The following is a 13,930-nucleotide window of genomic DNA, read 5'->3' as shown; positions in this document are numbered from 1 at the left end:
ATGCAAAGGGCAACCCTCGCCCTCCCTACAATAAAACAACTATTTTGTTCTAGAAGGTAGTGACTAAAATAAAATAAGCATTTAAAAGCACCTGCCTGTAGAGATGTCTAGAATGTAAGTACAATGTGCACATATTTTTAAAATTATCCTAGTATTAAAATAATTAATTGTAGCTCAGATTAACTATCATTCAAAATAAAAAATACGCGCAATAATATGGTTCAAACAATGTGCTGAAGAAATGGCAAATCACACGAACAACTATTCTTGTCTACCACTTGGAGTGAGCATACACAATGTGGTTACAAATTAAAGTCTTTACATAACCCCCAAAATATCCCAAGTGTTTCCTATTTTGACCAGGAAAAGCATACTCTTGTGTAACTCAACTGGTTTTGACTTTCAAATTGGCATAATTTAATTTAACTGCTTTTACCAAACCAGAATCCTGGTATATATAAAACTGCTATTCTTCTTGCCATCAAAAATTAGACTGATACATTATTTGGCACATATGCTGATTTAAGTTTTGCACTTAAACTGAAACATGTTAAATAAGTGAGCATTCAAAATAAAAAAAATTCTTTCTTTTACTTGTCTATTCATTTTGCAAAGTCTCAAAATAAATAAAAAGAATCCTGGAAAGGTTATTTGATGAATTGCATATTCCTATATAATAACAATTTTGGTGTAGGTATTACAATTATTAGGCATTTCCACATGCCAACATATATATTTTCTTCTTAAAAATGAAAAAATCTGAATTGCAGGTGATAATGTTTATTTGCAAGTTTGTTATACAACAGCCATTCTCTAAAACACATTACTTAAAAACTCGTATCAATTGATCTATTAGCAGAATTAAACTACATTCCCTCAGTATGATATTCCTGCAGTTCATTGTGCCATGACTCCATGAGAAATGTTCCTTTAATTTTCACTACAGGAAAACCGTATTAAATTTTAAAAGATTGCAACAAAATAAACTATTAGTACAAAATTAGTATTATTATTACTATTAGTGCACCAAAACATGGAACAATTTAAAAATCTATAAAAATGTTTACAAGTAAGTGCCATTATAAAGAAAAGACGTAGAAAGATATCTCTGATTTTAAAGGAGAATAAAGGCAAATTATTTCAATAAAAAATTATTTCAATGCAAACATGGGAAGTAGTTCAGGTGCTAGCACATATAAATGCCTATCTTTGCATGTCCAACCTGGCTGTGCTGACACTTCCAGCATTAGACGTTCATTGCTCTGGCTAAATCACATAGGACTTCCTCTGCTTCAGCTTGCTATTTAAAAAAATGGATGATATTATTAATCCACTTCATACAATCAAGCTTGCTACATTTAAAGTTTTAAAAACACTGAGACCTGCATGCACCAGACAGTATTAAAAGGATTATCAATTTTGCTGCCCACACAGCAGGTTTGAAGAGAGACACTGGTCATTTCCAGTGAAGTGTCTCCAGACACTCCAGATCCAGACACTAGCCCAGAGCTCCCTGACCAACCTCTGTCATGCTCTGAATTTGATCAAAGATATACTCCAAAAATCAAACGGTGAATAACTGAAAGCAATGAGCCAGACAATACCTGACAGAGGTCTCAGTAAGAGGCTTCTACCACCTGCCTGCCTGGTGATGCAGAGGAAGGCTGGTTTATCAGCCTGTGCACAGGCAGCTCCTGTGGTAACAAGTACAGTCACCTGGTGGGAGCTTTGATCATTCTGTTATTTGAGCATCTGTGCTGGTAACTGCAGCTCCCCTCTCAAAAAGGGGGGGAACCAAACCAGAGATGGCTACTGTACTCTCTAATGAAATGATTTCTTGCTTATCTAGTCCTGGTAACTCCTATTGTGTTATTCATCATCACAGTAATGCAAGCATCTCATAAATATTAATTTATTTCCTCCCAGTGCTTCTGTGAGGAAAGTACAATGAATCTGGTTTTACAGGCAGGGGTTTTGAGGCAGGCAATTTAATTGTATGACCAGTGAGTGCATTTCCCCCCTGCTTAAACATTTACAACTTGTCAGAGTCTCCAGATATCCTCATCTCCAAATAAGTAGCTTGAATCACAATAGCATGGCTTCTGTCTTCTTTCTCAATTTTTGCATAGTGAATGCAATGAAAGAAATCTCATCAATCTGACTTTTTTTTTTTTCATTCTTTTCAAGGTACTGGTATAAACTGGTATGGGAAAAAAAAAAAGCCCAGAAAAGAATCCTCAGCACATTGTGTTACCCTGGCCATTCATTTTGTTTGGCCAAAAATTGAAGAATACTGCCTTCTGGTTTGCTAGCTTTTGCAGTCAAAAATGTATTTAATTATAAAATTTTGAAATAAGCTCCCAAAGGGAAGAATTTGAAAACTACTTTTTTTTTTTTTTTTTTTTGTCCCAAATAAACACCATTTAAGCTCAGGTTGCTCAAGCTTAATGATTTCTCCACTAAGTGTCAGAAAAATCAAATACATCAACTGTATAATACAGACAGTTCCCAGTAACACAAATTATTCTGTACTGAAGTTACAAACTTGAATATCCTAAACTCTGAAATCCTTATCACATCTTCCAATCATTTTTTAAACAAATGATCTGACTGTATAAGTAAATCTATTACTTTTCAGTTATTATCACATGATTAAAGTAAAAACTACAATTTTGAGTTATTTATAGGAGCAGATAACCATAGGTACTGCATAGATAATTATCTCAAAGGGCCCACAAAGGGCACATATTATTGTGAAAGAATTTAACATTTGATCTAATCACTAGCACTTTTGGTCTTGTTTGATTTAGAGCAAGAAAATAAAAGGGAAATATCACTGTCATCCAAGAACAATTCATACATGCCTAACTAGAAATCTGCATGGCTTTAAATGTGCTTCAACAAAGCCAGCCAGTTATGCACACACACACATGTGAATTTTTAAAAATAAACTGCGTTTTCCCCATTTTTTGCAATTCTTCAACTCTGCAATTGGTATTATATCACCCAACACCTCTCGATGGCAGTATAGTCTTGCACAGTAATACACTACTGTCTATCATGTCTCCTGATACTTTCCTCCTTTACTGAGCAGAAGGAAGAAGTAGAAATAGTTGAGGATTGGTTTGTTTTTTTGTCCAAGGAGAAATAAAGTTCCACTCTGTAACTAAAAAAAATTGGTTTAGTAACAACCACTTAACAACACTTCAGTTTGAGAAGTCAAAATGTATTCTATTTCTTCATGTTCAAATCACTCTGCAATAAACTCACTGGAAAATAAACAGATTTTCACTCCTCTCATTACACTGAGAGAAGAAATTCCTGTTCTTTAATATAACTGCTTTTTGTGCCCTTATGAGATTAACTAAGAAATGAGCACACAGACACAACTGTGGGCTTTCACATCTCCATTTGAAAGCTTTGGTCTATGTTCTGAAGAGAATACAGCCTGCAATTAAAGAAGGAAATTCAGTGTTTTTCATTCCAGAAGAAAGTACTAGATTCTTTTCCTTTCAGTGCTACTGACCATTAAATGTTCTTGTTCCTCTAATTAACCATTTTACCTATTTCAAATTGTAGCCCCTTCCCTGCTCTCTGTAACAGCTTTTAGGCTCAGCCTAGATCTTTCTTCTGCATCCCATCCAACTTATCAAATATTCCCTTTTATGGTTTCATGGAAGAAAGGATTGCTACTGCTACTAGAGTGTTAATGTTTTTCAACAATATCACCCAGGGATAGCAATTATAGCAATTAATGGCAATCATAAAAATACATAAGCAATATATTAAACAATTACCAAAAATCAAGCTCTGCAAAAGAAATTGTCTACAACGTCTTGGTTACTTGTTTAATCTACAAAAGACAAGCAGGTGCAAATTCCAAGATTTTTAGTCAACTGTTTATCATATTCAGTCCTACTGCATATCATACTCTGTCCCAATCCCTTACTCCTTGTCAGTTGCCAGATGCAGTTTGTTTTCCTGTGCATTTCCTAGCACCCATTAATCCTAATTAAAGCCAAGGTTCCTAAAGTACAGACACTAAATAAAGATTGCCCTTTGTCATAAAAAATTAAATTTAAAATGTACCAATGATTTCAAGAATGGAAGAATTACCATCCTCATTGTATAATAAAGGGCAACTAAAGCACAGAACTGTCCAATGATTTACCACAAAACCACATGCCAACTCTGCAACAGAACAAGGCTTAGAAGCCAGATTTACAGAGTGCCACTGCAGGGCTTCAAACTACCTCTTAAACTCTTGGTGTTTGAATGGCAGTAGGTCCCAAGAGCATTAGATGAATTATGCCAAACTGCTGCAGAGGGGATTTGGATTCCCCTCTTACCAGAAAAGCTCCCAAGGAACAGACAGCAGTCCAAAATGACTGTGTTTCTTATAGATCTCAAAGGTGACAACCTTAATTTCGTGGTACTGTATTCAAGAGCAAAGCACACTGGGTTCTCAAAAGCTTGGTTCTATGTTACCTTTTCATTCCATAAAGCCAGGCCTCAAAAATCTAGACAAGCCATCTCATGCTATTTTGTGTTCTTTTCTCTGTGGTCCTATCTACACAGCATTCTGATAATGCTCCTTAGCAAAATGGGAGTTCATATAGTAAATACCTTTCCTTCAGATCACGAGATTTTCTGAGCCCTCAATCATCTGCTTTTCACTACCCTGATCAGCCTATCACAGAAACAGCTTTCATGTTGCTCAGGCAGAATTCTGTTTTTCTCTAGCTAATCTTTCTTGTCTTCTGAGGACAGCCTTCCCTTGGTCTGGCTCAGGTTTTACTTTGTGCAGCTCAAACAGAGAATACTGCTAGAATCACAGTCCTGTTAATGTCCACGTGTACATAAAATGTAAAGCAAGCTCTGTCAAATCCTCACATAAAAGTGCTCATAAATAGAATTGCAATTAGTCTGAACAGAAGCACATTCCTGCTACTGCACCAGATTTCTAAGACTTAGATTCAAGTTGTGAGGACTGTCCTACAACAGAATATTAAAGACCTTTCTAAACAGAAACAAACAGGAGTACGGTTTGTTTATAAGCACTGACCAAGTTTGCAGTGGGAAAAAAATTAAAATTGGGGATATTTTCTACGTTATAGGTAATTCATTTCTCAGAAGCCTAGCCAAAAAATCAAAGTGGAGCCTACTTGATTGGCATTATAAAAGCAATTAACTTACAGACCTGTCAAATCTGTTAATGTTTGGCTCTGTCTGCTCTACTTGTCTATTTTGACTAGCTGTAGAATCATTTAATGATTTACAGACCTTTCAAGTCCTAAGGCATGGTAGCTATATTAAAATTGTGACCCATTATTTCTTGGTCACATCATAAATTACTGTGACATCATAAATATCTTCCTTTTTCTCACAGAAAGCTAGATTTTAATTCCTGATTTCAGTTTGAGCCTTTGTTTTTGGATTTGGGTTTTTTTTTGAACCTTCACTGGTAAACACTGCAATATTTTACTGCCAGTAAAAGAAGAAATAAAAGGAGAAATGGATGTGCAATAAAATATAATTGTCAAAACAAATCCATGTTTTAAACTGCAGTGTGCATTCATGCAAAACTTTGCAGTCATTATTTCTAATATAACAAGAGCAAAACCAATAGGATTCAAATTGAATTAACATTAAGTAAGTTTGTTGGGGAAAAAATGGACTTTTAAGCATTCAGAATTGTTTGGTTGTAGAATCAGAAAACTATGAACCTAAAGCTAGGCATCCCTCCTTGTTTTTCAGTTTGAAAAATTTTCTCTCTTTTCAGGGGGAAAGGAAATAAAAAGAAAGAAGAGAGGGAAAGCAAAATGGGAAAGTATCTCTAAATTCGTTATGAAAAAATACTTTTTGGGAAAAAAAAGTTAAAATTAGATTAACTAATGCAAAAGGAAAATTCAAAAATAAGTGAAATCAAGTTCTGCAAAATTCATTACTGATTTGGGGAAAGACCAGTTCAAGTAGGTATGACTAGGTGAAAATTTCAGCAAACTGTTATTTTAAAAGCAGCCAAACCTGCAAGAAATATGGTGTGAGGTAAAAGAGAAGCAGGAACTTTACACCAGTAGCTTTCCCACCCTTTGGTACAACTTCTTGGAAAGGGCTATCATGTTACTTATGTTGCCTTCCCAAACCTCATCACAAGGCTTAAATCTAAAATTAATGAAAATTTATCAGAGACAATTAAAACAAAGCAGTGTTGAAATACAGTGAGTTTGCAAATGTCAAGTAAAATTTAGGTCCAGATCTAGCTGGGGTTCTTTTACCAAAAATTTATAATTAGTTTACGTGATTTTCAGCATGCTGAAAATAAGTACAATTGCAGTGGTTCCGAGAAAAATACTACACTTTAAAAATATCTAATTGATTACAGTATATCCAGTTACATTATATTCATTATGTTAAACAGAATTTAAATCTAATTAATTTATTGAACAACATCAATTTTATGCACAAAAAAAAAAGCTTTAAATTTAATAAAGGAAAAAAAGCATGTGTTAGGAGACTCTGAAATTTTCCTTAAAGGAGATGTGAAAGTTGGGCATACACAGCAGGTAGAACTCCCCCTGAAAGTAATGGAACCCCAACACCAGGTAGAACAGATCTCTGAGAATAAATCTGCTAAGTGTTCAAGAAACATAAGCCATTTGTTGTCAAAGGTCACAAGAGCAATCATCAAGATGACTATCTTCATTTAGCTATCTCAGTAAACTATATCAAAACTTTTCTGTGTGACAGCAGTTATTTGCTTTCTTTTTTTTCCCCAGATATACATGCAGGTATTTTTTTTTTTTTCCCTGGCATATACAGTTTAATTTTACCCACAGCTCAGCTTCCCCTGTGTTAACATATTTAGGTTTCCTAAAAGAATGGCACCTTCAGTCTCCTTTAGTACACAACTTCCAAATGTCTGAATTTTTGCAAGCAAGAGATCTAAATGTGGGAAATACAGTTTATACACCCTCTGTCTCCACTGCAGTGCCACAAAGGAAATGTAGCTCAGATGTGGACTTATCTTTATTACTCTTTGAAACATAAAATAAATGTTTAAAGTAGCTTAATAAAACTATTTGCACTGGATCTGTTATTTGGCACAATTCATGTGGAATTTCACATCACATTCTTTTATAAAAATTAATTCTGGGCAGGGTTTGTACTCCATCTTAACCATATCTAATTTTTATGTTCCATAGCAGAGTTGAGGCTGCCCAAGCAGGTCTAATACATTTAAACTTTATTATGATTCCGACAAAGTCTCTCAAAATACGCCTAAAATTGCCTTGATAATTTAAACAAAAGCAGATCTGTATGGGATCTGTAATTGTACTGTGTTACATTATTTAAGCTGGCTAATAGTGAGCACACTGAGCAGCTGGGAAGGAAAAGACTGTGCTCAGAAGGAGGAGAGAGCAGAAGCAAAGGTTAATAAAGCAAAACGTTCTCTTTTCTTGCTGAAAATTACGCCTCCTACTTACCAATATCATTGTATTAATATATGCAGACACGGCAACATACATTATATAGTGATTTCTTTTCATGCTATAATCCTTCTTCTGTTTTTCTTATTATTCTTTTATGTTTTATATAGGTCTTTGTATTGTATATTTCTATCTCCTTCCTAGTTACAGAAACGTGATTAAATGTTGAATTGCTTTATTTAAGATATTAAGCAAAATGACTGTCACCTAAAAAGTTAGAATTAAAGGTAATGTCTCAAAACCCCAAATATAGTATTTATGACACTTTCACAAAGAAAGTTTTCAATGTATTACTATAAATTTAAAAAATAAGAATAATATATAATGTTATATAAAAAAAAAATCAGGTTACTTTCAACACATGCTCATAAGTGAATTAAGATTAAAAAAACAAGCAGCTAAACTTGGTATGACTTAAAATTATTTTTTATTTGAAATATAAAATCAAGTAAAAGACCATGAAATAAAGCTTCCAGAAATGTCAAGATTATTGCCACTGTAAAAAAAAAATATTTCAAATTGTACTTACAGCTTACACATCCTTTTAATAAGGAACTCCGAAGGTAAGTTACAGCATTAGCAGAAATCAACCCTAGCATATCTGTGCCCATTTTAATTCAATAAGGTTAAGTCAGCTTTGTGGTTCAGATGCTCAGCAGATCTTAGCTCTACAGCATCATTACACTGTGCCTTGAAACTGAAGCTTTTTACTAGGCTTATAATGAAAAGGGGTATCTAGGATTTGCATGAGTGATGTGAGTCCGAAATGTGCAGCAGAGATCAGAGTTCGTGGTGGGTGTCAGGCATTGTGCAAATCTGAAAGCTACATGCATTTTTATGGGTAACAAATACCATAGTCATTAGGAAAATTTCTTACAAACAAAGGAGATGGAAATCTTGTGTTAGCAATTTACATAACAGCCTTCCATGAGTATAAAGGTTATACTTTTAATTGTATTCTTGGGGGTCTCAAAAAAAAAAATCTCAACCAACCTATCGCTTTCATCTTCACGTAATAAAATGCTATGAAACAGGCTGTTAACTGAATTAAGTGTCACAAGGTCATGAAATAAAAGATCTATTTTCTTCTTTTCTTCTTTCTTTTTTTTTTTAGGAGAGAAAACAGTTTACAAAACAGAAAAAGACTTGTTCAATGAAACAATCAGCTTTAGTTACAAGTGCAAAAGTCAGCCATGTGTACTAATTCACAGTAATTATGATGCAAAGTGAACTCCTTGGAGACTTAAAAGTCAACGCCTGGCAATGGTTGGGCAAACAGCAGAGTGGAGCTACTCAGGTGATACTGACCCCTTCAAAGCCCTTTGTGTTACTGAACAACCCAAACTATCCAAGTATCTGCTTGTCCTCCCTTTCTGAGGTATTATTACTATACCATATTCACAGGGCTGCCATTTAAAACATTACAAACTAGCATGCATCCCAGCACTCAGCTCTTGCATAAGCAATGAATACTCTCAAAAGAAACAGAAGCACTGAAGAAGAAAAATTGAAATCTGTGTTTGTAAAACAATCCCAGCTGAAAATTATACATGGAAAGCAGAAAGGTGATAGGACAGCTGTCTTAGCAAATTCATCTTAGTTGACTTCCCCTTTCTAGACTTTAACACATCATGCCCTCCTGTCTTCTTGCCTCCCACATAAGTGATTACTACATTGTGAAATGAGGTAAAATCCAAGACTGACAATTTTCGAGCATTCAACATTGTCCGTGCTGCTTCCACAGTGAAATCACAGGTTTCACAATGGCTTAAGCTGGCACAAAAAGTTAGGCCAATACAATACTGAAAGCTAGAGGAAAAAGCATGTCTTTGGCATCTCATATTAACACTTATATTTACACCATGAGAGAAAAATGCACCCCAAAAAAACCTAGGCACCGCTGATAATGAGAGTCTCTGCTGCAAGTCTGAATTGGGTTTAAAATTACAAAAGAACCCAAAGACCACCTGCAGAAGAGACAAGTTGCAACCTATCTACTTGGCACCAAACTATGCCCTTAAGTGGTGCAGTACAGTTAAAAGAAAACTCAGGGCATTCTGCCACTGCACGTCTACTGCTACAACTTCATGCAGCATCTCACTGTTAATATAAATTTAGGACAAGCCAACATTTACAGCACATTTGAAATAAATCTCAAACCACCTATCTTTTAAAGCAGATCCTTAGCTTACAATGAACTGCTGGCAAAAAGCTTGCTGCAGCATTCTCATGAATGACAGGTCTCGGTAAAGAGTGCTTTTTGTACTGCATTAAAAAATTCACAGCAGTCTGTAAAATAAAAACTCTAGATCAAATGACATTTTAAATGAAAATTTTGCTGAATTCTCTATGGCTGCTATGTTCATGAGACTTTTTATTAGTGTAAGGGGCAAACACTTTTTACTCTGCAAGCGCTTTATTGCATTTTTCCTTCATTTACAGCATGCTTTTTATTTAGGGCTTTAGAGACCCACATTCTTTTCTCCCTCCCCTTCTTTTTTTCTTCCCTGAATGCTCCTAAAGTTACAGAACAAGGGGATCCTACCTGGCAGTCTACAACAGGTCAGTGATCAAACAGAAGGAGCAGTGAGACAGCAGCCAAATCCTGCCCCATCTCCTGAGAATTACAGAAAGCCAGGGCTTCTCAGCCTGCAATGCAACCGAGCCACTGCACCCTGAGGCTCAGATAATGGTAGTTCACTTTCTGCAAGCACACACAGCACAAATCTCTGCACCTACTGAGGTTAACACGCAAGCACTTTTTTTAAAGTTGCTGCTCACTGTAGTTTTCGACACAGGTAGAAGCTGCTTGAAAATGTGACCTCATCTGTCTTATGACAGCAGAAACAAAGATAGATTAAAAATACACCAACATTGTTCTGCCCCAGTGATCAAAGCTGTTTTAAATAAACAGTGCTCTTTATCTGTAAAACACACTGGTCTTTGAACAACTATTCGTTTTACCTGAAGTATTTACATTTGCTTGAACAAATCAATACACCAGATACTGTAAGCTGTAATATGAACAGACAGAACTAGACCAAATAGTGAAGTATTATCATTTACCCAGTAATATGCCAATTGTTCATTAAGATACTACTTTGTGCAAGGAAAACACTCTTAAAATCTTAGTGGGTTTTAAATACAGCTTACATTCAAGAATGCATTATGCACGGAGCTAACATTACACAGCCTACGTCTCCTGTGAACTCAAAGAAGCATGAGCAGTCTTTGCCATTTCAAAAAGCCAGTATCACTGCAAAAAGTGAAAATTAGTGGGTGCAATAGCACATCAGGAAAGAAGTGACGTGGTAGAGTGGGTGCCACAAAGTAGTAACTAATTATTAACTTCTGGAAAGGTTAGCATGAATCCTCTTTAGGCCGTAAGTTACAGCCAACATGAATAAAGACACATTTTTCATTAAAGAAACAAACTCTAAGCTGTGAGAATTACAGAGCACAGTTAAAAGGCATGATGCACAGAAACATTTACCCTTTCATCAAGGCTGGCCTATCTAGGAAAGAACTGAGGTGCTCTAGGAGAGTCTGCTCTTGAACCGGATCTGTAGTTAAACAGAAGCCTTAGTCCACACAGTTAATCTTAAATGCACTTTCACGAATGTCATACGAAGGAAATTAAAGATACTTACACAGCCACCAGCGAGAATTTCTGCAGCCAGTGGGACAGATCCATCTTTAGTCCTAAACTTATCTCTCACAAAGTCATTAACCTTAAAAGACAAACATTTATGAAAGCTGATAAATTAAAAGGTCAGAGAAAACACTCATCAGCTGCAAATTCTGTGCAAATGAAAATGCAAATACATCCACTAAGCTCCCAAACAACAAGATATCAAAGGAATCAGTCTTAGATTTTATATTAAATATTCTAAAGCTATGTTCTTCGTTCTAACAAGAATTTGCAGCATAATTCAAATACTTACTACTCAAAAAATAAATCACCACTAATAAGGCAATTTTTAAAATCAGAAAATTATAAAATACATTCATATTTTAGAAGTGCTCAATATATTAAGAAATTTAAATAAAATATCAAATTAATATCAGAATATTCAATACTAAGCTTTAACACAATGGCAATTCAATTAGTAGCATTGTGTGCCTTTTTTTTTTTAAGGCATACTACTAGCTTTAATGAATACTACCTTATCAGTGAATAAACAATATATCATGATTGGATTATAGTAAGAAATTCTTAAGTGCCTTACAAACTCTAAAGAAATAACAAAATTACAGAAGTAAAACATTTAGAAAAAAACATCCCGCAGACAAGTACCTTTCTTATCAACAATTCACTCCATGCTCATAATAACTATCTCCTGCTGCACTAGAATCATGCACACAGGAACCACATGGAGATACAAAAACAAAAGCCCTCCAATAAATAACTATTCTGAATTGATAAGATGTGAAACCAAAGGCCTATGCTGCTTACAAACAAACAGATGAGCTGAACAAGTTGAATAAGCTTTTTATAATTTTGGAGTGAATCCAAAAATAAGTTTTCTGTAAGATTCTTAAAATGCACATGTACTCCTCTGGATGAGACTTGTATGCCACTTGTACAGTTCACAAGTTGCTAATTGTAATTTGATGCATTTTACAATGTGGACAAATGTGAAAAAAAATCCATTTATAAACTTACAGTAAGTTTTATGGCCTTCTCTGGTGCTACTCCTAATAGCTGTGGTAACAGACCTGCAACATGGAAATAGAGAATTCAAGGCATTGAGTAACTCAGTATTAAACAAACAAATCAACAAATGTATGTAGAGACCGGCACCTAGAAACAGGCGATTTTTACAGCAATTTTGTGTTATTATATATAATGAGAGTACTTAAACATTCAATTTGGAGAACAAACTTGGTGCTACCACTTCAACTGCTACCACTCTCTATACATATTTGTTTCTTTTTCTTTTTAATTCATACTAGCTCATTTTATATTTAAACACTAATACAGATTTGCCAAATATGCTTCAGTACTGTACTAAACTGAGTTTTATTTTCTGCATCTTCACACAAAAATCAAGACTTTTAAATCAATTTTGTGAGATACACAATGCATCCACTTGAAAAGTCAAAACCCCAGTACCTTTTTCTAGCAAAAACAATTAGATGGCAGGACTGAAGGGGATAGGAATCAAAATAATGCAAAACATTCAAACATGTATGACTGCATTTTTGAGCCCTTTGCCCAACTAAATTGTCAGTTCTTAAAACAAAGGAAGTTATGTTGCTTTCTATCCAGGTATGGAATTTTCTATTTTATTTTTTTAGAAGTGATGTGCTACAGAACTGGAAGGGTGAATTTCTGACTGTCAGCTTCACTGGTTTGAAGTGAATGGTCGATATTTTGTAAACATTTGAATGACACAGCCTAAAAATAGGCAAAGCTTACCAATAAAGCCTGAAGCTAGAATGGTGTTGCAAGCATTCATCAGCATAATGAAATTAGGACACCATTCAAAAATGTGAGAAAATCACCCCAGCTAGAGCTCCTGGTGCAGAGCCCTTTGTTTTAGCAGCTCAAGCAGAACAATTTGGGTACTTTCTACAAAGCCTGACATTTTCACTTCTCCATGGTTTTATTTTGTTGAAAAAATAACAAAAACGAAACCCAATTAAGTTTTAAAAGTTAACCTGTTGAAAAACATTTTCTTAAAGAACTAAATACCAGAACAACACAGAGAAAAATGCATATGCTCTGGTTTAGTATTTTCTTGGATCCTGCTACCATCCATTACCTTTGCTGGCTCCTACTGATGCTCTTGAAAAGGAATTGACATTGAAGAAAAGCACCATCTGGTTTGTGGTAGCAGGAGACCCAACCATATTTATAAACTGATGTTTTCATACAGCTGATGTACATATACATGTAACATTTACCCAAGATAACTATGCTGCATTATGATCATATGACTGAATATTCAAATAAAAAAATACAGTTTCTCAAAACCAAAAGAGATTATGCAGAGTAAGTTAAATTCCAGAATCTGAGTTTCTTTAAAAGTTTTACTTGTACATGTGACTTAAAACCAGACCTCAATGAAAAACCATTAAGCCATTCAGAATTATGTAATTAAATATTACATTATCTGCAGCACTATGAGGGAAACACAACAATATAAAACGAACAGGATTTTTTCCATTACAAAATTTTCTTTGCAATTGCTATAATATTTACAACTTGCTATAGGACATGTGTGGCTTTATATAAACATTATGGCAAATGACTTTATATCTTCAGAGACTTAAAAAATGTTCCATATACTTTAAAAGCATATTACCTAATCCTAAGCCGAGGCCAGTAAAATTAAGAAGGTCTGATATAACAGATACTATTCCAAACACAAAGGTCATTAATTTTAAAATCACATATATATATATTATTACACCCAAGCTACATATATCATGAC

At 34.7% G+C, this 13,930-nt stretch overlaps 1 protein-coding gene across 2 annotated transcripts in view; it reads right to left on the bottom strand.

The window, feature by feature from the left end:
- Positions 1 to 13,930, bottom strand: part of SLC25A13 (solute carrier family 25 member 13) — a 99,869-nt gene that overhangs the window by 17,177 nt on the left and 68,762 nt on the right. For both annotated transcript variants that reach the window (XM_056486185.1, XM_056486187.1), the window contains exons 12-13: positions 12,157 to 12,209; positions 11,141 to 11,221 (exon numbers count right to left, since the gene is read on the bottom strand). In XM_056486185.1, coding sequence (XP_056342160.1) covers positions 11,141 to 11,221; positions 12,157 to 12,209 — 134 coding nt within the window. The remainder of the gene's footprint in view (positions 1 to 11,140; positions 11,222 to 12,156; positions 12,210 to 13,930) is intronic.

The sequence above is a fragment of the Oenanthe melanoleuca genome, chromosome 2 (genome assembly GCF_029582105.1).
Source record: "Oenanthe melanoleuca isolate GR-GAL-2019-014 chromosome 2, OMel1.0, whole genome shotgun sequence".
NCBI lineage: Eukaryota > Metazoa > Chordata > Aves > Passeriformes > Muscicapidae > Oenanthe > Oenanthe melanoleuca.
The sequence above is the reverse complement of the archived record's forward strand: the minus strand, read 5'-3'. Positions and strand labels throughout refer to the sequence as shown.